At 49.0% G+C, this 23,148-nt stretch overlaps 5 protein-coding genes across 7 annotated transcripts; 3 read left to right on the top strand and 2 right to left on the bottom strand.

The window, feature by feature from the left end:
• The first annotated feature begins 67 nt into the window (after positions 1–67).
• Idua (alpha-L-iduronidase) lies at positions 68–3,109 on the top strand. The gene is made up of 4 exons (XM_017177350.3): positions 68–843; positions 908–1,328; positions 1,515–2,470; positions 2,531–3,109. Exons 1-4 carry the CDS (start codon positions 387–389, stop codon positions 2,608–2,610), a joined length of 1,914 nt encoding a protein of 637 aa, XP_017032839.1. The 5' UTR covers positions 68–386; the 3' UTR covers positions 2,611–3,109.
• l(2)gd1 (lethal (2) giant discs 1) lies at positions 2,816–6,894 on the bottom strand. Of its 2 annotated transcripts, none has more exons than XM_017177348.3 (6): positions 6,723–6,894; positions 5,051–6,643; positions 4,559–4,990; positions 4,349–4,500; positions 3,183–3,327; positions 2,816–3,124 (listed from the first exon to the last, which is right to left on the bottom strand). In XM_017177348.3, the coding sequence occupies exons 1-6, from the start codon at positions 6,777–6,779 to the stop codon at positions 3,005–3,007; spliced, it is 2,499 nt and encodes an 832-aa protein (XP_017032837.1). In that variant the 5' UTR covers positions 6,780–6,894; the 3' UTR covers positions 2,816–3,004. The 2 variants fall into 2 exon arrangements, with proteins under 2 accessions (XP_017032837.1, XP_017032838.1); XM_017177349.3 differs by having other exon boundaries at positions 3,183–3,273.
• Positions 6,895–7,378: 484 nt separating this feature from the next.
• Reps (RALBP1 associated Eps domain containing) lies at positions 7,379–13,169 on the top strand. 2 transcript variants are annotated; one of them, XM_017177335.3, is made up of 7 exons: positions 7,379–8,006; positions 8,079–8,486; positions 8,573–8,898; positions 8,957–9,741; positions 9,797–10,224; positions 11,110–11,196; positions 11,354–13,169. In XM_017177335.3, the coding sequence occupies exons 1-7, from the start codon at positions 7,860–7,862 to the stop codon at positions 11,897–11,899; spliced, it is 2,727 nt and encodes a 908-aa protein (XP_017032824.1). In that variant the 5' UTR covers positions 7,379–7,859; the 3' UTR covers positions 11,900–13,169. The 2 variants fall into 2 exon arrangements, with proteins under 2 accessions (XP_017032824.1, XP_017032825.1); XM_017177336.3 differs by lacking the exon at positions 11,110–11,196.
• A 455-nt stretch (positions 13,170–13,624) lies between these two features.
• On the top strand, positions 13,625–19,409 carry Ge-1 (Enhancer of mRNA-decapping protein 4 homolog Ge-1). The gene is made up of 12 exons (XM_017177313.3): positions 13,625–13,751; positions 13,805–13,915; positions 13,984–14,246; positions 14,315–14,523; positions 14,671–15,074; positions 15,134–15,387; positions 15,448–17,051; positions 17,220–17,466; positions 17,527–17,767; positions 17,827–17,992; positions 18,066–18,588; positions 18,643–19,409. Exons 3-12 carry the CDS (start codon positions 13,999–14,001, stop codon positions 18,830–18,832), a joined length of 4,086 nt encoding a protein of 1,361 aa, XP_017032802.1. The 5' UTR covers positions 13,625–13,751; positions 13,805–13,915; positions 13,984–13,998; the 3' UTR covers positions 18,833–19,409.
• On the bottom strand, positions 19,385–22,955 carry Wdr59 (WD repeat domain 59). The gene is made up of 6 exons (XM_017177314.3): positions 22,515–22,955; positions 22,241–22,451; positions 21,901–22,184; positions 21,627–21,800; positions 19,704–21,569; positions 19,385–19,650 (listed from the first exon to the last, which is right to left on the bottom strand). Exons 1-6 carry the CDS (start codon positions 22,848–22,850, stop codon positions 19,576–19,578), a joined length of 2,946 nt encoding a protein of 981 aa, XP_017032803.1. The 5' UTR covers positions 22,851–22,955; the 3' UTR covers positions 19,385–19,575.
• Positions 22,956–23,148: the final 193 nt, after the last annotated feature.

Genomic DNA, 23,148 nt, shown 5'->3' with positions numbered 1-23,148 from the left:
TAGATATAAAAATCAAATAATAGTATGACTTAGGGAGCTCTTCTAATAATAAAAAAAACACTTGAGTTTTATTTCTATAAGTGATGTAGGAATATTTTTTTCCGTATACCTAGAAAGAAAATCTCCACCGTGCTGTGACGTCACGGCTTTAGCTTACGGCTAAGCTCACTCCGACAGATACAGACACGGAGAGAGTCAGTGCGTCACCAAGCACACGAAGAGAATGGGCGGAGTGGGACAGGGAGGTGGGGTAGGAAGAGGGAGTGGGAGAGTGGAGGGCGTGAGAGAGAGACACTCTTATCAGCGGCGGCATCGACAAATCGAAGACAAAACAAAACCGAAATTTATCCCGCAGAGAAAGGCGAGCGCATCGCTCATCGCACGGAATGCTGCCGCTCCTTCTGATTTTGCTGACTCTAGCCAGGATCCACGCCCACTACACCAGCGGGGATGTGGCCTACCATCCAATGCCGCACTTCTGGACGGGTGTGGGCTTCTGTCCCGCCGGTCGGATCGATCACGAGGGGATTGAGGCCGCTCTGGTCTCCCCCGCCCTCCAGATGAATCTCCGCCAGATTGCTGCCCTTCCGGTAGGAGCTGTGACCCACATACGCATTCACTGGCTGCTCGAGCTGGTCCAGTTCCGGCAGTACGATGCCAACGGGATACCTATTTATGACTTCACAAAGTTCGATGACTTCATAGACTTCTTGCACGAGGAGCTGCGCTTGTCCCCTGTGCTCGAGTGGATGGGTAATTTGGGTGGGGTTTTTCTGGAAAATCCCATGCAGATGCCCTTCTACTGGGAGCACTTGGTCAAGACGACGATTAACCACCAGCTGGGTAAGAAATGACTCTAGAAACCAGAAAGGTAATAAGCTATAACGCGATTCTCTCCATCCAACAGCGCGTCACGGTTCCGCCAGAATGTCCAACTGGCGCTACGAAACCTGGAATGAGCCGGATCTTCGTGTGTACAACAAACTCAATCTGACGTCCCAATCCTATCTGGATTACGTTCAGGCCGTACGTCAGGGTCTCAGCAAAGCTGGCAATCTGGATACCTACGAGGGCAAAGTTCAGCTGCCGATGTATCGAGCTCTGCGGGGACCGGCGGGTCTCTTTAAGAGCTCAGACACCCATCCGCTGTGTTGGAAACTCCTGGAACAGTGCAACGAGAAGGTGGTGTACTGCCCCATCGATATACTCACGTTTCATCGCAAAGGAATCGATGGAACTGCCACGGAGATTGTTAACGGCTCATTATCTTTAATGGCCAAGATCTACGAGGACTATCCCAATCTAAAATCCCTGCCGGTGGCCAATGAGTGAGTGTTAGATGAAACTATAATTTCAGGAGTTGGCTGCTTTACGGAGCATTCCTCTTCAGGAATATATAATTTTTTAACGGCATCGAACATCAAAAAATCATTTTTACCACAAAACTTGCCAAAACTTTATTTAACCTTCTTTCGAATATTAAAACAAAAAATATTCTTACCTCTGTCCTTTAGTGAGGCTGATCCCGTGGCCGTTTGGAGCACTCCTAGGGAGTTCCAGGCGGATGTCCGCTATGGGATTACACTGATATCCACTGTGATGGAGCACTGGCATGCCAAGCTTGCAGGCGGGCCATTAGGCCGGCTGGAGTCCATTAGTCATGACAACGCCTTCCTCAGCTACCATCCCCACGAGTTTACGCAACGCACGCTCCTTGCTCATTTCCAGATGAACGAAACAGATCCACCGCACTCACAGTTTATCCAGAAACCTGTCTACGCTGCCCTGGGAATGCTGGCCAAGTTGGGAAACAGAGCTGCCGACATGGAACTGGTCAATATGGACAGCAAGCACAGCGTTGAGGTCCTTCGCACTGTGTCCGGCGGAGTGGGTGGACCTGGGCAGTACATGGCCGCCATATTCCTGAGCCCCGAGGAGGCGGGACCTCAGAGGACAGCTTTCCATCACAAGTACACCCTGAATATGTCCATAGCGAACGAATCGGCTTTCATCACGGAGATCCTGGTGCCCCACACCACGGATCCCTATTTTGTGTGGCAGCAGGCGGGAAGTCCGGCTTATCCCAATGCCACGCTAAGAGAAGCCATGCGGCGGGCGCAAACTCCCAAGCTGTATGAAACCGGACCCATCTGGCAGTACAACAGCGAGCTGGTTATAAACTCCGCCACCCTGCCGCTGCCCTGGGCGGTGCTGCTCCGCGTGTGCTCAACCGCGTGGCCCAAGTTACGACGTCCGCAGCAGCTCTCTATCGTGGAAGTAACGCATCGCGAGGTCTTCATCAGCTGGGCTGAGCACCCGAAATCCACGCAGTGCCTGCGCACTTACGAGGTGTGGTTTAAGGAGCGCGACAGCAAGGGCCCGGCTGCTGACTGGCAGCTGATATCCCAAGACTGGCATCTGCCGTATCCCTCGTTTCAGTACGCGCCTGGTGATCAGGGATCTGTCAATGGTGAGTAGAGGAAAACCAAAGCAGCTATCTTGTCTTATATACTCCCTCATCTGTAATTAGGTTTCTACAAGGTTCGGGGAGTGAATGTCTTTAATGAAACCAGCCCGTACTCGCAAATAGTCGAGTATCTGGAATTGTAGTTTAACAAACAGTTTATAAATCAAAAGCAAACATAATCAGGCTTCGGCCAGGCGCTAATGGACCTCCCACCCTCTACTCTCTACTTGTCTCTCTTGGAATGGACTGACTTCACCGGGCGCAATCTTGTGCCATCGCCTTAACGCCGCCAATATCTCATATACAGTATATATATACATATATAAATATAAATAGATTTATAGTACATAATCTGTGTTGTGTTCGTATTATATAAATGCCTTGATCCTGTGCAGGAATCGGCGTAAAGCGTAAATACATGTTTCGTATTCTCTCTGGGGGTATGTATGTACAGAGGAATAACTTTCAACTAAATCAGTGTATTATTTAGTTTGCTTTAAGCAACTAACTTTAAGTATGTGACTGTCCACATCTGCCTTAGGCGTCCAAGACCAGCCACTTCTCGTTGATGTGCTCCATTTGCTTGGTGAGAATGGGATTGCGAACACGTACTTTAACCTCCAGTTTGCCTCCCACTTGCTTGCGCCCGTCCATTAGCTAAAAACAATATTTAATTTCGATGGAATTTGTCTAGATTTGGAGGCATCAAACTTACATCGTAAGTATCGTGTATATCACACTTGGTCTCCAAGGGCTGCAGCTTGACATTGACGGTTCCAATCAGCGTGTCCGAGCGCAGGAATCCTCTGAAACAACACAGGGGCAGTTTACGACTTAGTCCACAACAATCTACACTGCAGCTATTAATTAAACGCGTGGCATTTTGGATGAGGTTTTTGCGATTTGTTGGGATTCGAGGCGTAAAGATTTTGAAGAATATATATATATTTTATTAACATTTTCCACATGGCAATCAAGTGATGTTCAATGGGTCTACATATATGAGTGAGATATATGCGTGCGAAGGCCATAACTGGTAGGATACGGAACCAAAGAAGGGTCAAGCTGACTACGGGAGCAAATAAAGTTTTTAATATTTGGGGAGGATTGAAACTGAAATAAGCTAAAATTTTAAATTATAAGCCAATCAAATTAAGTACATTAATGTGTTTTTCCAAACAATATTCAAACATAAATATTATTTTTATAGAAAAACTAGGGTAATTCTAGGTTTATAATCGAGTTTTCATCGTTCGTAACAAGAACAAGTCCCGGTAGCTGAATGAGACACAGCGCAGAAACCATGGATTGTAGCAATTAAAATAATACAAATTACATAAATTCATATCACAATCGATTCTACGTTCCGCAAACAAACTAGAATACTGAAATAAATTTCTGAAAACACCTTGGTCAACAGCTAAGACTTTTACCAGTGAATTGCAAGTTTTTACGTTTATCCCAAGCTTTTACAATGCAGAGATTAAATAAGTTTTGTTTTTTCCGTATGCGTAATATAGTTTATTCTATTTGATAATTTTATTTAATTTTAAAAACATTAGTTTTTAATTGACTCTGAGAATAGATTGCATCAGCTCAGCTAAATGTTTTTGGGTATTCATTTTTATTGGACTCCTAACTCTTGTTTACGATCTCAGATCTAAATGTTTACAAGTAACAATTATGTCTACATTAAGGAAATTGCAAATTATAACTAAGGTAAACTACGACTTATTAGCTCTTAAAACCCCAAAAAATGAATGGGCTTGATTAAAACCACATACCACCTCTGTTAGTTTAGATTAATACGCATGAAAAGCGACTTAGTTCGGATTAATTAAGTGTGCTAAGCTTGATTAGTTATTACAGACAAAAACTTACCCTCTTGAATAAATTTCTAGCTTGACGCCGTGCCTTTTGAAGATCCTTTGGAACTGACGATTGGTTCTCTGAATGTCCACCTTAAAGCGCTCGTCATAATCCGGGCTATTGGTGTCCCTAATAACATTGGTTTTAGTCTTGAAAGATTCATCCTGAAAGAAATATTTGTTGTTTCCAGAAAAATTCTTAACGATAAAGCAGAAAACTTACATTAAGCAGTGGAAACTCCACCCGCACATAGGTATCCACTTCCTTGGGATTGGCCACATTGTAGTTAACACCCCGGACAACGACAATCTCCAGCTCGTTGTCTGTTAGATCCGTGTTGCAGTGGACAATGTTGAAGCTGCGCTGCTCGTAGTGAAACTTTGGCAGGGTCTGATTCTTTCGCTTGGAATAGCGCACCAAGTCCAAATCCTTTTGGACAGTAAGGGCCAGATTTTCAAATCGATTCATGCCGGCTACATCGCCCATGGCCTTGTGGTGATCCCTAGTGTTCTTGCACATCATAAGCTGCTTGGCCAGTTGCTCCTCCATGCGGATACCGATCTCACAGATGTCGTCACTGGGATCGCATTCTTCGGCAGACACAATGGCGAACGAGGCCTCTAAGTTATCTCGCTGGGAGGGAGGGACAGGAAGCTAGAAAGGATTGGAATATATTTATTGATTTATTAATATAATTAGTCTTTTTTTACTCACAGTGCTGAGATCAACGGGCAAGCCACTGCTAGCCGCATTCAGCAGCGAATCAAAGCCCTTGTATATCTTTAGGTACTCCTTGGCCTGATCAATTTCTCCTGCTTTGTTGGCTTCGATGGCAGCCACCTTGAACTCCTTTTGACGCTCCAGAAGGAGTTTCATCTGCTGCTCGGCTAGATTATTTTTCTGCTGATTGCCTGAGGTGCGTGTGGTCAACTCCTTGGGCGGCGAAGGAGCTTTCCGAGGAGTCGTGGGCGTTGCTGCACTCGAGCTGGATGGCGTTCCCCCTGCAGAAGTGCTGGCTGTTGCCGGCGGGGATGCAGGTGATGTGGGCAGCGAAGGGGCTGGAGCCGGAGCAGCATCCCCGGTGGGCAGTGGACCAAAACCGGGTGGCACGGGTAATTCGTCGTAAGGCACGGGTTTGCCAGCCTTGTACAGCTTGATCGCATCCTCATATTGTTTCACAATCCTCCCAAAACGTCGTGCTTTGCCGGTATTATTTTCTGCCTTGGCCGCCGCCTCCACAGACTGATACTTCTCCAGGCGTTGCTGCAGAGCCTCCAAAATGTTTGTAGCGGCTGCCGGAGCGGGAGCAGCAGCAGGAACAACTGGAGACGGTGCCGGAGATGGTTCTGCTGCTGCTTTTGACGCGGCGCCCTCGTTCATTTTAGCCAGGAATGCAAGAAACTCGGCCGGTGGTGGAGGCATGTCACTAAGATCGACTTCCTGGCCATCCTCGCACATCTTTACAACCACATCGAACTGCTTTACCACCTTGAGGAACTGGAGGGCAGTGGCTGTGTCCCCGCTACGCTTGGACTGTAGGGCAGCGGCTTTGTACTCGTTCTGGCGGCTGCGCATTTGAGCCACTAGCGGATTTGGAGGCGTGGAGGGAGCCACAGAGGTCGTTGGCGCTATAGGCGATGTTGGAGTGGGAGGAGCTGGAGCCGCTCGACTCGGTATGGGCGGAGGTGAAGCAGGAGTAGAGGGAGCGGGTGACTCCTCTGCAGCTACTGCAGGAGCCGTTCCACCTGCAGGCTTCACACTGACCTCTGGCGGTATATCGTCCACATTGATAGACTTGCCAGCTGCTGCTTGCTTGTGCAGGTCCTGCAGAGTCTTGAGACCTCTGGCAAAGCGTCTCGCCTTGCCAGAGTCCCCTGCAGCCTTAGCATTCGCCTCGGCCACCTTGTACATCTCCAGCCGCTGTTTGATGATGCTCAGCGTGTCCACAGTGGTGGTGGGCAGAAAGGTCTGCACCGGCTCCTCGCTGGCTGCTGCTGGCTCCTCCGCTGGCTGCTCTTCGTCCTCCTCCATATCCACGCCTCCAATGCCGTTCAATTCACCCAGCAGATCCGAGTCATTTTCCAGGTTTTCATCGTCGTCATCGTCGCTGACATCACGCAAGCTGTCGGCAATCATTTTGTCCAAGTCGCTCGCTGGCACGAGCTTTGCCTTGGGCTTCGGCTTGGGCCGGCCGCCCCCGCCGCTGGCAATGGCCGCCAGCTCCGCCTCCAGATCACTGTCGCCGCCATCGTCATCTCCGTAGCCAGCGCTGGGATCGAAGTCGTCTGGGATTTCCGTAAGGCCAAACTGCACGCAAGAGTGAGAGCGGAGGCGATGACTCATAATTAATAAATAGACGGATCTAGTTGTTTGTTTTTCCTCTTACCTGGGACAAATCGTGCTGCCTTCGCTTTGCTGGCTCCGGCTTCTTTTTGGAGAACATCCTTGACTAGTTTGGAACAATATCCTACCTAAAGTGCCGCTCTTAAGCGCTTTAAAACCTTTAATTAATTGCGTCGAAACAGATCAGACGCAGACAACAATAACAGAATGTTTGTGGGGGGGGGGGGGGGGGGCAAGGTGGCAGAAGTAAAGGTGACGCAGGAAAACGATTGCAAAACAGTGAATTTACCGCAGGGCTACGTAAAATATTGCTGAATTTGAATTTATTTGATGGGAGGATATTCATTAGGATGAAGACCACTTTTTCTAAATACTTTTGCTATGACCAATCCCTAGAAAATTCACAGAGACCTAAATTTATTTCGTTATAAATCATCATTCACATAAATGTGTATATAAAATAATAATAAATATAAATATTTATTTCTATTTATATTTCGATCTAAGAAATCAATATAAAGGTATAACTTTAAACAAATAAATTATTTTAATGCCAAGGTAATTAATAAATCCAATACCACCTCACAAAAGTAACAGCATGCAGCAGTAATCTTATTCGAAAACCAGGGCTGCGCGCATCCTAACAGGTACAGGGCTGCTCCGCCAGCTGACTAATCGATGGGCGGACATCGCCACCTATCGATAACGAGAGCCAGCGCACACACAGAGCAGAAGAGTTTGCGAAAAAGAAAACTGGACAAAAAGCGAGTTTCCTTCGAATCGAGTAGCTTTTGGAAGCTGGCGTAGCCCCTTGACCAGTGCCAAGGCATGCTGTAATCCCCGTCGGCGCAAATCCGTCTGTGGCGGCACCGAGAAGCCAGAGAAACCGGAGCGATTGCAGATCCCTTATTATTTGCCTTCTGCCGTTTTCCACCTCCTCCAACTCCGTGCGGGGGACAAGAGCAGCGAGAGAGACTTCGAGACGAGTCGCTCGGGAGCGAGGGGGCAGCGGAAACTGGGACTGGCACTGGCACTGGCTTGTTGTTTGGTTTAGCGTGGAAATCAACAAACGGGTCGGATCCGGGCCGGGTCGCAGGAACGGGGCGTGGCGCGCTTGGGGCATTGGCTGGCGGCTTGGCAACAACGCGACCGGATAGGCTGCAACAAGTAGGCTGTAGGGATGGACGTGTCGCTAACGGAGCCGGAGACGCGGTTCTACAGTGAGCTCTTTCAATGCTGCGACGTGGAGAAGACTGGCAAGGTGCCCATGCTGAAGGCCACAGAGCTTTTTCGCTCGGCGGACATCGCCAACGAGGCGGTGATTGAGGTAGGTCCAATTTGCGCCACCGCCGCCGCCGAGTGATCGTGAATGATTAATTACCTTGGCTTACGCTTACAGATCACTGGCCTGGCAGGGATTCCCTCGACGGCGCTGCACATCTCGCGAACGCAGTTTTACTCATGCCTGAAGCTGATCGCCGCCCACCAGGCAGCCATGCCGCTGCGCCAGGAGCTGATCTCTGCCACAATGCCGCTGCCACTGCCGCACTTCAGCTGGAAGGAGGCAGCCACGGCTCCGGTGGCTGTTGAAAATGGACTGGCTGCCCTACCGCCCCCGCCGCCCACAGATCGGAGGAACTCCCTGCGCCGCAACTCGCAGCAGGAGCAGCTGCAGGACACCTCTGACTTGCCCAGCACCGACTCCGAGGTGGAGCAGAACGAGTCCGTGGACGAAGCGACGGGCCATGGACGTGGGGGCACAGATGGCAGCGGAGTCGTCAGCAGCAGCAGCCGGGAGAATGTCGGGGTTTGTACTCTTTCTGTCTTATCATGTGACACATGCAAATAGGCTTACCATTGACCGTTCCTCATCCGTTTCTTATCTCTCTTCAGCGGCGTCGAGGTGGCGCTGGTGCCGGTGCTGGTGGTTCCCCGGAAGCCTGGAGCACCAACAGTGACAGCCCCACGCCGACCAACAGTGTGGCCGAGCGGCCCTGGGCGCAGGACACCCTATGGCAGGGCTTGCTGGGCGACGAGCACCGCCAGTTGCTGGGCACCGAGGAGGAGTCCTCGGATCGCCACAGCAGCGATGACGAAGACAACGAGAACGAGCTGGTGACTCTCTACCAGATAACGCCGGAACAGCGCGAGTACTACAATAAGCAGTTCAGGACGGTCCAAAGGGATCCGCATGGCCTGCTCTCTGGCCAGGCAGCACGGTGAGTACAGGCAGAGGATGGTGAAAGAGCGCCTAATAATTTATTTATTTTCCCGAAGAATCTTCTTTGAAAAAAGCCGAATTCCCGTGGAGGAGCTGCGCCACATCTGGCAGCTGTGCGACGTGACTCGCGATGGGGCACTAAGCCTTTCCGAGTTCACCGCCGCCATGCATCTTGTGGTTCTGCGGCGCAACAACATTCCGTTGCCGACCAGCCTGCCCCATTGTCTGCATCCCAACGTGCTGCTAGCGGCAATGGGCGGTGGTCAAGGTGTTACATCCTCGTCGTCGTCGGCGGCGGCACTGCCCCAGGAACCTCCCGAGGCTGATCTCCTACACCTAAACGACGATGATGAAGATGACCACACAGACAATACAATCATTGCTGGCAATCTCAGCGGAGGCAGTTCCTCCACCACCAGCAAGCCGCGTCCCAACGTGCCACCCGGCGACAAGAACATCATGAATCTGAGCACCATCTCCACGTCCTCACAGGCAAGCAATAGCTCCCGGCGTGAGGCAACGCCGCCCAAGAACCGCAGTATCTCCAACTCGCCGAGTACCGAGAAACCGGTGACGGGAGCTGTTCCCGCTTCAGGAAACGCCGTAGACACAAGCACGAATGCCGCCAGTCAGTGGACAAAGTTCAGTGAATCTCCGACGACAAGTGCTGGCCCAGTGCAGTCCACCACTGGAGGAGGAGCTGCGGCAACAGTAGTAGGCGCTCCTGCCGTCTCTAGTCCCGGGCTAAAACCAGCCCTGTTCGACATGAAGCGCTCTGCGCAGGACGTGGTCTCCAATCCCCAGATTCTGCACCCAGTGCCGCTACGAGTGACCCCTATCGGTAAGCGGCGCCTGCCTAGATTTCAACACCTCCCTAATAACTCCCGTCACTTCAGGCACAGCCGTTGCTTCCTCTGCTGAAGCATCCAACGATAACGAAAGCGTTGTAGTGCTGCGCGAGGACAGTCCCAAGGCCATCACATCGACCACGTCGGTCATCAGTCAGTCATCTGGATCGGCTGTCTTATCATCGGGCGTCATTTCTGGCTCCCATCGCGAGAGCAGCGATTTGCGTGCCATCCAACGGCCCCAGGCCAAGAAGCTGCCTGCCAAAAACAGTGCTCTGCCGCCGCCGCCGCAGCGTGAGTCGAGCATCGGATCCAGTGGTCCCAGTGAGCCGCCTGAGCAGCAAACCGTTTTCGTGGCATCCAAGAAGGAGCCGCCACCCCTGCCGCCGCCTAGGCCGCATCGTCATGCGCGGAGCAGTAGCCTGGACTTGAACAAGTTCAAAATGGGCGCAACAGGGGGTGCCCAGCAGGCGGAGGTGAGTAAATAATGGTTAATGGTTGCCCCCCACATGGTTTGTGTCTGTGTCGTGATTTAACTTAGTCCTTAGACAGCCTTGCAGAGAGAGACTATGCGGCGAATACCTAATATTCTCTGCAAATCTGTACGAGGCCATCGAACCACCAAACTTCCTGCCTGTGCAAACCTTGTGTCTTTCTTTAAACAATACTATAAAATAGATATCTTTGCAGTTGACTAAAACTAGTTGGGAAGTTCTTTTCCCCTTTTTAAATATTTAAAAGATTTTACTAAGTAGAGCTGGAAATAAATCGATTATTAGTGAATCTGGACAGGAAGTAGAATCGATTAAAATCGAAAATGGATATCTAAATGATAGATAGATTTATAAATTTGTGGTTCTTTACATTTTATCTATAGATTTTGGTATTATTTATCGTTTATATGACATCGATAATATGACATTTAAAAAATGAAATTAAATTCGAAATTGTAATTAAAAATAATAACACAAAAATGTTTACACAATTTTACATACGTATAAAACTTTCTCGATTAAATCGATTCTGAAAATGTATATTGATCATCGCGTAATTAAAAAAATCTATTAATCGGTTATAGAATCGATTTTATTTCCATTTCTATTACAAAGTATATCTGAAGGTCCGATAGTAGTTTGATTTATCGAATTTTAAATTTGTTAAAATATCAATATTATTATTATTATTACTATTGGAAAAAATATGAATATGATTTATCACAGATAATCCATAACCTCGGTGTGCCCGAGGTTCTTACTTCCTGTTTACCGTGTTCTTTGCCCCCATAACTACTACCTACCTATAACCTGTAACCTGTAACCTGTGCGACATGTATATAAATTGCAAACCCACTCTTTGTCAAGATCACTGCGCAGGCCAGCTTTGATATGCAAACCTCAACGGGTTTTGCCGATTTCACGCACTTTGCCGACGAAGGCGCCGCGAACGTCGTAAGTCCAATCCTAAATGTATGCAACTCGTATTCGCATTCCACGAAAATTGGCCGTAGCTCCACTAGTGTCTTGTGTCCAAATTCAGTAGCTTAACATTTGAATACCAACACATTCATCGTTCTGTCTGAAACTAACCCTGCGCTTACGATTCTAGATGGACGAACAGCAGCTGCACTCGCTGCCGCCGGCAGCACCTCCCCCTCAGGCTGCAGTGGTGCCGCCCACCAGGATTACTTTGCAGCAGGCTCAGCAGCGTGTCTCTGCCTTCGAGGTCTATCGAAAGCCACAGACGCCGCGCGGATCTCAATCGCCGCCACAGCAGCCGCCACCTCCGGCTCCGGGCCTGGCAACGACTACCCAAGTAGGTCTGCTGCCCAGTGCCGAGAGCTTTGAGAAGCGGGTGTCCGCCATCAGTGACTCGTTGCGCCATGTATCCTTCAAGCAGGGCCAGGCCAACACCACAGAGGTCTTGCAGCGATTACGGGAGCAAAACAACTCACTGCTGCATCTTTGCAACGATTTGAGCGACGAGCTGCTGAGTGTGCAGACGCGCAAGGAGGAGATGCGTCTCAAGCTAGAGGGACTGACGGCCGGCGAGGCTCCTGGGCGAACCAGCTCCTCGATATCAGCGCCGGTGACGGCTAACGTGACTGGCGGCTCCTCCGGTTCTGCAGGGGCTTCTGTCTATACCAACATTTAAGGAGCAGCGATAAAGGATCATGTCTGTTAAGGGGTGAATTGATTTGTTCGGTCAGGAGTACTACTGAGATTGTTAGCTTTGAACCATTCAAAACTACTTGTTTGCTTATGGAACATTCCTAATTTTTCGACTACATGTTGGATTATTTTCAAATCCATTCAATTTTTCAAAAATAATTTTTAAAAATGTTACAATATTCGTTTTAAAAAGAAGCTTAAAGTGTAATAGTTTTTTTAAGAGCTTTTCGATGAAATTCAAACATTGATATTTTCGATAAAACCCTAACATCGATTTTTTCAATAACATGCAAACTTGGATGTTTTTTGTTAACTGTACTTTCCTCTGAACAAATTAATTCACCGCTAATGTTAGTCACTTATTTTCTGCCGTTTTTGTATGTTGCAAGCACAATATACTCTAAATCCGGGTGTTTGTTTGCACAGCGATAAAGCAGGGTAAACATACAGATTTCTGTTTTCCCTCATTCTGTAAACAAAAATAATCGTATGATTTCACAAAGTCAAGCATTTTCTCGAATGTGTTTGCTCTGTTTTTAAGCCAGGCAAAGTACCCCCGGGTCGGAGTTGATGCATTGAAGTTGCTAATTTAATTTGTAGGCTAGTTAAATCTCAACACAAACAAATCATGCGAGAACTACAACAATAATGCCGCCTCTATATAGATATTTACGCAGATCGATTTATATATATGTATATATATATATGTACCTATGTACGTATATTTAGAGACATGTGTATGTATGTACGAAGCGCTTCTCCTAATTGTTGAACGAGTAAATGACAAGCAGACCCTTCGCTTGGCAGCCAACCGCCACCCGTATCTCACCCTCACGCCCTAGTGTATAATGAAGCTGCCACAAAGTGGTCCAAATCCAAATCCAAATCCAAATCCTCCTCGGCTTTAATATTCCCTGCTGTGCGAATTCGCATTTAACTTTCCAATTTTGCTATTTATTAATTAATGTTTTGTGTATGCCTCGAAATTCACCCTTCTATTCATTCCGGCAATGAAAGCTAACAAAGAAAAACGATCGTAAAAACAAGAAGAAAAAGCCAGGCTTAAATGTTTAAGTATTAGAAAACTAAAAAACGAAAACAACAAAAAATCGACAAGAAATTCATTTCCTTGAAAGCTTAGCTTAGGTTTTTCCAAAACAAAAAAACCCTATATACATATTAATATATTTTCTATCTGTATAGTGTACACAAAAAAAAAAAGAAAAAAAAAAAACAAACCTTGATATTATGTACATTTACCCAACAATTTCTTTCTACGTCTAAAACGGGAAAGGAAATATGTAAGACCGAAAACAGGAGACAAATTTAATTTAACCGGACCACTAAATATGTACGTATATGCTAACTTCGAATTTATCAGATATACCGGCATACATATATACTTTTTTTTGCATACTTAAACCCCGGAAATGTATGAGTTTCTCTTCAACTTGTTAAACATTTTCAAATATCTACCCACAATCACAGAAATGAAATGAAAAAAAAAATCATACATAAATTTAATGAAAGGAAAGAAAAGTGATATTGAAACACTATGTAAACATATTATTACGTGGCTGCGTAATCAATGTGTATTGTTTTGATGGATATACATCTCTATGAATAAAGATAAATGTATTAAGTTGAATGTTAAAATGCAATAAAGAAAACAAAGAAAAAAAACGGACATTTTTCGATTTCGAAAAAGCGTAGCGATACTGCAGCCCTGGTCGACAAGCCGATAACAGACGCCCGCCGTTATCGATGACACTTGCACACGCCGCTACACATCTCTAGGGCTTTGCGGCATTGGGCAAAAATTTTTGCGAAAATCAGTAAGTTTACGGGAAAAGCTACTCTGATGGTTAATTTTCACAAGATAGTACAGTAATTGCTGCAGGCAGAGCCACGAGACAAGCGCGCAGTATCCAGGACTTCCCGGCTGGGCGATTTTGGCGATCCAGCACTGCTGTTGCAACTGTGCATATTGATACGGCAGGTTAGTGTGAGAGTCGGTCGCAGCTTGACATTAACTGATGAAATTAATGTGTACACCCGTGCCTGCAGTCAGCCGATGTGTCAATGTTAATCGCGCTTTTTGCGCTCGCACACTTGCCAATCTTTCGTAAGACGCCGCCGCCCCCGACTGAGCCCCCGTCGCCAAGGTGTGGCAGAGCAGAGAAACCGAAACCACAGCCAGCAGTTGTCCGTATTCGCGCACCGGCAATCGACGCAGCAGCAGCGGTCAGGATGAGCAGCACCACCGACCAGGACAAGCTACCGATAGCTGCCAATGGCAAATTGACGGAGCCCAAGGAAGTGGAAATAATGTGAGTGTTGGGATACCCCTTTAATTGAAGTATCCATATCTCTAAACCACCCTTCTATACTGTAACAGAAACTTCCTGCCGCACGAGAGGCAGTGCTGTAGGGTCATCAAGACCAACCATACCAGGGTCCTGGCCTCCGGCGGAGTTCACAACCGTGGCTCCTCCAAGGTCAAGCTAAAGAACGTTGTCGACTACAAGTGGGAGCGCAAGTACTACTACCCCGGCCACCTGGTGGCCGTCCATCGCGATGGCAAGCATCTGGCATATGCCATTAATGGTGAGTTTAATCGATTAATATTATTAACATTTTTTGTTGGATGATACTTTGTTTCTACAAGGAACTCCACTTGAGTTTTTAAGTATTTATTGAAGGAAAAGCCACTTTCCTACTTTTTAAATACATCTTCCTTGTTTGCCTTCGCAGTCAACAACAAAGCCACCGGCATGGAGGGAATGGTTCGTGTTTGCAACATCAGCACCAGCATGCGGGCTTTAATTAAGGGTATGAGCGGCGAGGTGTTGGACCTCCAGTTCGCCCACACGGACCGCGAGCGTATTCTGGCCGTGATCGATGTCAGCTCGCTCTTTGTCTACAAAGTCGATCTAATCGAAGGCAATTTAGTGTGCAATCTCGTGCTGAAGGTGGAGGACCCCATCGCCAACTATGTGCCGGAGTACGATATGGTCTCCTGGTGTCCCTTTGTCTGTCCCGGCAGCTCCACTGTCTCGCCGATCAATGAGGAGGATGATGAGAATCAGCTGCTCATTTGGTCGCGCAGCTCGCAGTTTCAGTGCTTCCACGTTAAGATGATTGTCTCTGAACACGGGGTGAGTTTCTGCTTGCCATCACAACAACCATGAAATTTAATGTAATTGTTCTCGCGCAGCGCGGAAAGATTCAGCCGGCTGCTCTGGAAACGGGCTACTTGAAAATAGAAGAGGAGTCACTAATCACCTGCGCTGCTCTATCGCCCGATGGCACCACAGTGGCTGCCGCCTGCGCTGATGGTCTGGTTCGATTCTATCAAATCTATTTGTTCGACGTCCGCAACCATCGCTGCCTGCACGAGTGGAAGCCGCATGATGGCAAGAAGGTCTGCTCTCTGTTTTTCCTGGACAACATCAACAAGCCGGTGGAGGAGTAAGTCTAATCTGATAATAATAGAATTCTCAATAACGTTTCCCCTACTCCTAATGATAGCTCCTACTGGCAGCACGTGATAACCACCAGCGATGCCAATACCGAGATCAAGCTGTGGAACTGCTCCCTGTGGGAGTGCCTGCAGACTATCAACGTTATGGCCACTGTTCCGCCGCAGCCCACCAATTTCATCGCTGGAATCGATCGCAGTGCCAACTACTTGGTGCTGTCCAGCTTGGACTCCCTGGCCGTCTATGTAATGCAAATCGGCAACGTCGGATCTCAAGCTGGAGCTAGCGATAGCGATGGGGAAGAGACTGGCATACGCATTCAGAATATTGCTGAATTCAAGCTCAGCTCCGGCATCCTCTCGTTCTCCATTGTGAACGCCACGGTGCGGCAGCTGAAGAGCTCCATCGAGAGCTACTACCCCTTCGAGGAGTCCGATGACTTTGACGACGACAGCAACCAGACTAGTGCTTTGGTGCTCCATATGTTCGTTGTGCAGGCCAAGAGCCTCCAGGAGTGCCAGATCATTTACCAACCCTGCGTTGCTGTGACCGAGAAGTCTGAGCGCCGTAGCCTGAATACCAGCAAGCGGTCCCAGAGCCCGGAGAATAACTTGCGGATTAAACAAGAGCCGGAATCCCCGGGCAACGCATCGGCGGGCACTGTCCAGCTGGAGGCTTTGTTTGCCAAATCCGCCAAGAGGTCCTCGACGGGGAGCTCTTCCGCCATTGTGGCTGTGGCGGCGGCAGCAGCGGCTGCTCCGTCGGCCATTTTGCAGGACGTCAGCAAGGATGCCATCAAGTCAGAGTCTCCGAAATTCGGTAGCACCTACCCGCAAGTGAATCTTATGACCCCGGATGCCTTTAGTGCTAGCGGGACATCGACATCAACGGCTGTGGTGGTGGCCACCAGCACCACAACCACCACTGGCACAGATAGCTCGGCAGTCGGTGGCGGCGGTGGGGCGTCTGAAGCAATTGATTCCGCTGTTCTCAACACGCTGCGCATGCTGGCCACGGTTACTGCGAAGACCGGATCCGACAATTCGAATGCGAATCTACTCAACCTTATGAACAACACCCTGATTGAGGATCGCGAGCAGCAGAAGCTCAAGGAGAAGCTGGATGCACGGAAGAAGTTCGTGGCAATTGATCGCAATCCGGAACGCAATGTGGCCGAGAACCTGGCCAGCGGCGGTTCGAGTCCCAGCCGCGAAGTTCAGGAGATCATGGCCACCCAGGAGGATGCGGATGCTTACGAAGCGGAGCTGGAGAATCTAGTCGACGACGACGATGATGACGACGAGGAGGAAGAGCTGGCCAATTCATCGCCCCTGCTAGAGGGACCCGATCCTGGTTCCTGGCCCATTGTTAAGCTGCAATCTCTTACCAATTCCGCTGAGCTCCAGAATGCCGCCCAGATCATGTCCCAGGCGGTGCAAAACACCAACAATGGCAATGTGCCGCCAACGCTGGGCGGAGGTGGTAACAATAACAACGCCAGTGTTGCCAGCAACAGCAACAACAATACGGCATCCACTTTGAACACCAGCAGTAGCAGCAGCAACAACAACAACAACACCACAAATGCTGGCGGAGCAGGCGATTGCTCGAATAACAATGGAGAGATGCAAGCCAAGATAGATCTGCTGTTGGGTGAGTTTTCAGATGTTTATACTCGTTAATTTTTTTTATCTCTCATACAATTTGTAGAGTTCGATATTTTTCAAACATAATATCCTATTATCGCGTACATATATCTCCTTAAATATTGATTCAGAATTGATATATCGATTGTGATTCCTCCTCTAAAACCCCATACAGATCTAGTCAAGGCCCAGTCCAAGCAACTGAACAAACTGGAGCACGAAGTAACCAAGCTACAAAAACAGCAGCAGGTGGCGGCGGCGGTGCCAGCCACAGGCAGCAAGCCGGATGCCTCCCTGGACCTCAAGAATGTCAACCAGCTGGCCTACAAAATCGAAATGCAGCTTTCCAAGCTAATGGAGCAGTATCTGAAGCGCTACGAAAACGAACATAAGAAGAAGCTCACCGAATTTCTTGCGGCACGGTGAGTCCAGCTTCAAACTCTTTCGGAAGATAAAAATCAAAACGTAAATCTCTTCCCCAGTGAAAGCCAGAATCGCGAACTTCGCGACTCTGTGCTCCAGGTGCTGAATCAGTATGTGATGAACCATTTCACGGACATCATTGGCAATGTCCTCAACATGGAGCTGCAGCGACAACTGCTGCCGCGTGTCAATGCCAAAATGGATCAGCTGCAGGCCCAGATGCAGGTGGAGATCGTGCAAAAGTTGAATGTGTTTGACAAGACGGTGAAGGAGAATATTGGCCAAGTTTGCAAGAGCAAGGTGAGTGGACAGATTGCAAGAGGAATTTTCCACAGAATTTACAAAATAAGAGTTTGCAGCAATTCCTTGATGCCTTCGGCAAGTCGGTCTTGATTGGTGTCCAGGCCAGCCTCCAGACCGCGTTTATTGAATCCATGAGCAGCACCCTTATTCCAGCCTACGAGAAGTCCTCGCAGAATATGTTCAAGCAGCTGCATGACGCCTTCAGCGTGGGCATTAAAGACTGTGAGTACTTTTTTAAAATTTATTTTTGATAAATATATAATTTATAATTACATTTCCTATTATCTTTTTCCAGTCATGGTTCAGTTCAATACCTACCTGCAGCACATGCCTCAGCCGCAAGCGATGGGTGCCAATTCCGAGGACCTAAACAACAAGCTCACCTTTCTCAAGCAGCTGCTCGAGAGCAGCCTGCACAAGCACCGCACCGAGCTTACCGACGCCATGCTGGAGACGCAGCGGGAGGTAAAGAGCCTGGAAATTCTGCTGGCACGCCAAGTGCAGGAAACGATTCGTGCGGAGCTGCGCAAGCACATGGAGACCCAGAATATGGCCATGCGTTCGCAGGCAGCCACGCCGGCACCCACCTACGACCTCAGGGACAGCATCAAACAGCTACTGCTCTCCGGACAGATAAACAAGGCGTTCCATCAGGCCCTGCTGGCCAACGACCTAAGTCTGGTGGAGTTCACGCTCCGGCACACGGACAGCAACCTGGCCTTTGCCCCGGAAGGCTGCAGGCTGGAGCAAAAGGTTCTGTTGTCCCTCATCCAGCAGATATCCGCCGACATGAGCAACCACAATGAGCTTAAGCAGAGGTAAGTGTATCCAACAGGCGTTTATTTCGAGTCTAAAGAGGCAATTTCTTGCAGATACCTCAATGAGGCGCTGCTGGCCATCAACATGGCGGACCCCATTACCCGCGAGCATGCGCCCAAGGTGCTGTCCGAGCTGTACCGCAATTGCCAGCAGTTCATAAAGAACTGTCCCAAGAGCTCGCAGTTCAGCAACGTCCGGCTGCTGATGAAGGCCATCATAACGTACCGCGACCAGCTGAAATGATATCAAGAGAACTACAATCTGGCCAGCGGCTGGTTCTGATACTTTTCAATCATCTGACGCCACACAAGCCGCCCTCAAAACAGTACAGAAATTCAATCTTTTCTTGCGCCTTTGTTGTTTATTTGTTTTGTGCGTGTTTTTGTAAGGCTTTAATCTATATAACTTATGTTTATGTCGCGATATTTGAAAATGTATTAAACTAAGAAAGATTTTCCTCCTTATCTGCAATATTTTACAATTTAACTTTCATCTCGCCGATCTGCAAGCAGGTCGGGCTAGCTGCCTTTTAATTTGCGTTCCTTTTTTATTTTCATTTTATAACTATGACGCCAACTGGAAAAAAGAAGATACAAAAACTATAGAGACGGAGCTGTAGAAATTAATTTACAAAATTATTTCCAACACACATAACTTTTGATTTAACACAACAGAAATACACAAATTTGATGATTGCAAATGCAGAGAGACTACAAGTAAATCGTAAATGTTAAGCTGTAAACGAATTAAGAGAAATTAAACTAAAACTAAATTTATAAAAGTAAAGAATAAATGTATGTACTTGAAAGTAAACGAGAAACTGAGTGTTTTATTAAGGCTGGAAGAAAATGTCAATATATTTCCGAACCTTAAGCAAGTCGTACAAAAATCGTATCCTTAGAGACTAAGCAACACCTATTCATGTAGTTGGATATCCACCGAGATAAAAGAAGGCAGCATGGGCCCAACAGCAACGAGAAAGCTGGTCAGTTCAGCAAGGCCAGCAGCTCCGACGTGCGCTCCAGGCACTTGCATCCACAGGTGGCACACACGGTGTGTTTCTAAAAGGAAGTGCTTAGATAAACCCTTAAAATTGGGGACATATGTAACTTACCTCGAACCACTGCATCATGTGATCCATATGCCCACCATGGCCACACGCCAGACAGGCGTTAGCCACCCCTCGCACTGGCAGTCGGCAGAGCACACAGAAGAGGACCGGGCGCTTGCAGGGCTCGCACTTTGGCGTCCGCTTTGGCTTGGCGCACGTCCCGCACTCGGTGACAAATTCCACACCCTGGACCGGTGGCGGCGTGTTCTGTGTGTGCTTGAGGATGAGGGCACGTTTCGATAGCAACTGCCAACCGAAGAGAATCTCGGCGTATGCGCGCTTGAATTGATCGAAAAGCGGCACCTTGGCGCGCCTGATCAGGGAGCACGGAGCATAGCCATCGGACTGCAGATGCTTCACCTCCAGATCCAGGGAGTCTGACCAGGAATTGCTACGTAGCTGCTTCAGTTGTTGCCAGGTGTTGGGCGAGGATGAAGATGACTTCACGTCCAGCGGTAGGACAGTGTGATACGGCGAAATCTGGGCGTTGAGCTGCGGCGGCAGGCGGCTGGCAATGTCCATTAGGGCTCCCCCACCCGTGGGACACTTGTCGAACAAGCAGGCTAGCAGCACGGCTGTCTGAATGTCCCCGGAGCCAGCGTAGTGCATAATCAGGGACTCCAGCAGGGATTTCTTGAAGGGATCCTTGTAGAACAGCAGCTCGTTGAGGGTCTCGTGTCGGACTTGGGGTGTGGCTATCAGCTCCGCCAGCAGCCACACGGGCACCAGGTCCAAGCGCCCATGCTGGCGACAGATCTCGCCATTCCTGCGACACGTCTCCGCTATGTTGAGCTTGTCCAATGAGAATTCCCTGGCCATGTTGCGACTGATGTGCAGCAGGCTGCTCGCATCGTAGACATGGACCACTGGACTGCCGTTCATCTGACGGATGGCTCGCTGCTTGCCAGGCTTCCCCGAGATCATTCTCTCCTGCAGGTAAAACGAAGCATTCGCATCCCGCTGCGCGGTGGCCATAACATTGCCGAGGAGTCCACTCCCATTGATGGCCGACAGGGTTCTCGGTGTCAAAGCCGAGTGTTGTCGCAGGGTCAAACGCTTGTTGTTAACCGGCTGGGCGAATGTGGTCAACATGCCAATGGCATTGAAGTGGACCCCCGAGGTCCGCGGGTAGGGAATGCAGGCATCGTGCAGGGCACTGGACAGGGCGCCCTCAAGTCGGGGCGACTGCAGCAGGAGCTGACTGCGATCTGCTCCGCCTCCTCCGCCCACAGCAGCCACCTTCTTCTTCATGGCCGCCACCAGAGCGCGCAGACATTGCTCCAGGCACGTGCGCGATTTCTTCACCCGCTGCAGGGCGTTGCAGCGGAGCACCTTGAGCAGAATGCCGCTCACCTCGCTGGACAGAGTGGTGCCCTGGCACAGCTGGAACTCCGGCGGTGCACTGGGACTCGGGTAGGATGTGGCAAAGTTTACCTGCAGAATCACCGTGTGCCCGCCCGCGCATATCCTGAAGCAGGCATACCGCTTTATGGCGTCCAGCATGTCCACCTCCACATGCGGCATGTTCGTGTTCAGCAGCGAGAACTCGTGGTGCAGCGAACACGTAGGCTGATCTGTCAAGGATCGGGCTATGTGCGACTCCTCCCGGCGACAGTAACCGCCGAAGCTGGGCGATCGGGCCATGGGCAGCGTGTTACATGCTCCGTCACCCGTGGAAATGGGCAGCGAGCCGGCCACCATCAAGGTGCGTGGATGCAGAAATTCCGGAGGGGTGGGAACCCTCAGCTCACTGAGGTCTGGCTCAAAACGGGGCTCCTCTTCCTCCGCCGCGGGCTCACATAGTTTTAGCATATGGTCGTCTATCTTCCAGACTCTCAGGGTGCGATCACGGGACCAGGTGACCAGTTCCTGAGGGAAATTAGGATAAGAGTTAAAGAAAAATGGATATAGAGCTTACAAACTTACAATCTCCGTGGAACTTTCGCGATTGGGGCGCCAGGCAAAGTCCAGAATAACATCAGTGTGACCCACAAAGGAGCAAATGGGATCCGTTTGCTTGCTATTGCTCCAGAGCAGCAGACTGTTCTCGCCGCGACCCAAGTGGGGCACCACAATGCTGACCAGGCCATTGCCAATGGGCTGGAAATATGAAAAGTTAAAGATTTTAGTTATTCCAACTTTAAGATTCTTGGCACTACATTTTTCTGTGATCGAAGTTAAACTTAAGATCCTTTCTTACCGTGTATCGGGCTCTCCACACCGGCGACATGGTAGTGATTATCTTCTCGGCCCTGCGGGGATTGCACACATCAAAGTACTTGACCGTGCCATCCTGACTGGCCGTGGCCAGGCAGGTCTCCCGCTTGTGGCTCCAGTTAATGCCATGCACTCGGTTCAGATGCGCAGTAATATAGTGTGTGGGACAACTACCCTTGCGTATGTCCCAGATCCGTAGGTCTCCGTCGTGCGCTGCTGCAAGCAGGTTACCCGAGACACGATTGAAGCCCACTTGGGTGGCCCCAGCTAAGAAATACACATCAAATGAGACGGATTCATTGATAAACTTCCTTGATAATTACACATGCAAACTGCATTCAGGGACAAGGCCGGCTTCCTGGGCTCCCTCAGGTCCCAGATGTGCGAGAAGGTGTCGATAGAGCAACTGACCAGCAGATTGGGATCCTTGCCGTGCCAGTCGATGTCGGTCACGGTGCGAGTGTGTCCCCGCAGCGAGTTCTCATAGATGGGCTCCGACGTGCCCCACCGAACGATGTCGATATTTTGACTGGTCTGGAATAAACCAGAAAATAAAATCAAATACATTTTAATCCAGCTGCGGCTTTGGATTCTCACCGCTATTGCGCAGTACTCTTTGCGACTGGGACATATGGCAAACTCCGCCACGGAGACCTCGTACTTCGACTGCCTCTCGTGGCGTCTGAGGGAGCCATCGTCCTGGCCCAGGCGCTGCAGGGCCAGATAGCCACGACCCGCGAGCAGCACCCACTGCCCCGAGTAGTCCACGGACATGGCCGTGGCCTGGGAGTCGCGGTGCTCATAGCATTTGTTGCTCTGCCTGATGATATATGTTTGCTCAGGGCCACCGCCACCTGCAATTCCAGCTCCTCCAACCGAGCCCGCTGCTGCTCCGCCGCGCTCTCCCAGACGCAGTGTCTCCGTGGGTGGCATTGTCTACACTACAGATGGGCTTGAATAACATAAAATCAACCAATTTAATCCATTTTTGCCACAACAGAAAGAAAACGAAACGAAACTGATAAGAGAGATGGACAATAACAAAAGTGCAACGAGCTGGAATCCTATCGATGGGACAATCGATATCGCAGTTATCGAAATTCAAAATTATCGATGTGTTTGCCGCTGTTTCAAGGATCAACTTTGAATGGGTTTTATTTTATTAAGGATAAATAAATCCCCCTTTATTACAATTTATTATGGAAACTTTCTAATATGAAAATAAAAATAA

This window comes from Drosophila kikkawai, chromosome 2L (assembly GCF_030179895.1).
Source record: "Drosophila kikkawai strain 14028-0561.14 chromosome 2L, DkikHiC1v2, whole genome shotgun sequence".
Lineage (NCBI taxonomy): Eukaryota > Metazoa > Arthropoda > Insecta > Diptera > Drosophilidae > Drosophila > Drosophila kikkawai.
Note: the sequence above shows the minus strand (reverse complement) of the source record. Positions and strands in the feature narration are given on the sequence as shown.

Coding starts and splice junctions, on each gene's coding strand:
- Idua (XM_017177350.3), top strand. CDS start 387: ATGCTGCCGCTCCTTCTGATTTTGCTGACTCTAGCCAGGATCCACGCC. Junction 1,329..1,514: donor TCCCTGCCGGTGGCCAATGA/GTGAGTGTTAGA, acceptor TCTGTCCTTTAG/TGAGGCTGATCCCGTGGCCG. Junction 2,471..2,530: donor TGATCAGGGATCTGTCAATG/GTGAGTAGAGGA, acceptor ATCTGTAATTAG/GTTTCTACAAGGTTCGGGGA.
- Reps (XM_017177335.3), top strand. CDS start 7,860: ATGGACGTGTCGCTAACGGAGCCGGAGACGCGGTTCTACAGTGAGCTC. Junction 8,899..8,956: donor CTCTCTGGCCAGGCAGCACG/GTGAGTACAGGC, acceptor ATTTTCCCGAAG/AATCTTCTTTGAAAAAAGCC. Junction 10,225..11,109: donor GGGGTGCCCAGCAGGCGGAG/GTGAGTAAATAA, acceptor CTCTTTGTCAAG/ATCACTGCGCAGGCCAGCTT.
- Ge-1 (XM_017177313.3), top strand. CDS start 13,999: ATGTTAATCGCGCTTTTTGCGCTCGCACACTTGCCAATCTTTCGTAAG. Junction 14,247..14,314: donor CCCAAGGAAGTGGAAATAAT/GTGAGTGTTGGG, acceptor ATACTGTAACAG/AAACTTCCTGCCGCACGAGA. Junction 18,589..18,642: donor CACAATGAGCTTAAGCAGAG/GTAAGTGTATCC, acceptor AATTTCTTGCAG/ATACCTCAATGAGGCGCTGC.
- Wdr59 (XM_017177314.3), bottom strand. CDS start 22,850: ATGCCACCCACGGAGACACTGCGTCTGGGAGAGCGCGGCGGAGCAGCA. Junction 22,452..22,514: donor AAGAGTACTGCGCAATAGCG/GTGAGAATCCAA, acceptor GGTTTATTCCAG/ACCAGTCAAAATATCGACAT. Junction 21,801..21,900: donor TGTGGAGAGCCCGATACACG/GTAAGAAAGGAT, acceptor TCATATTTCCAG/CCCATTGGCAATGGCCTGGT.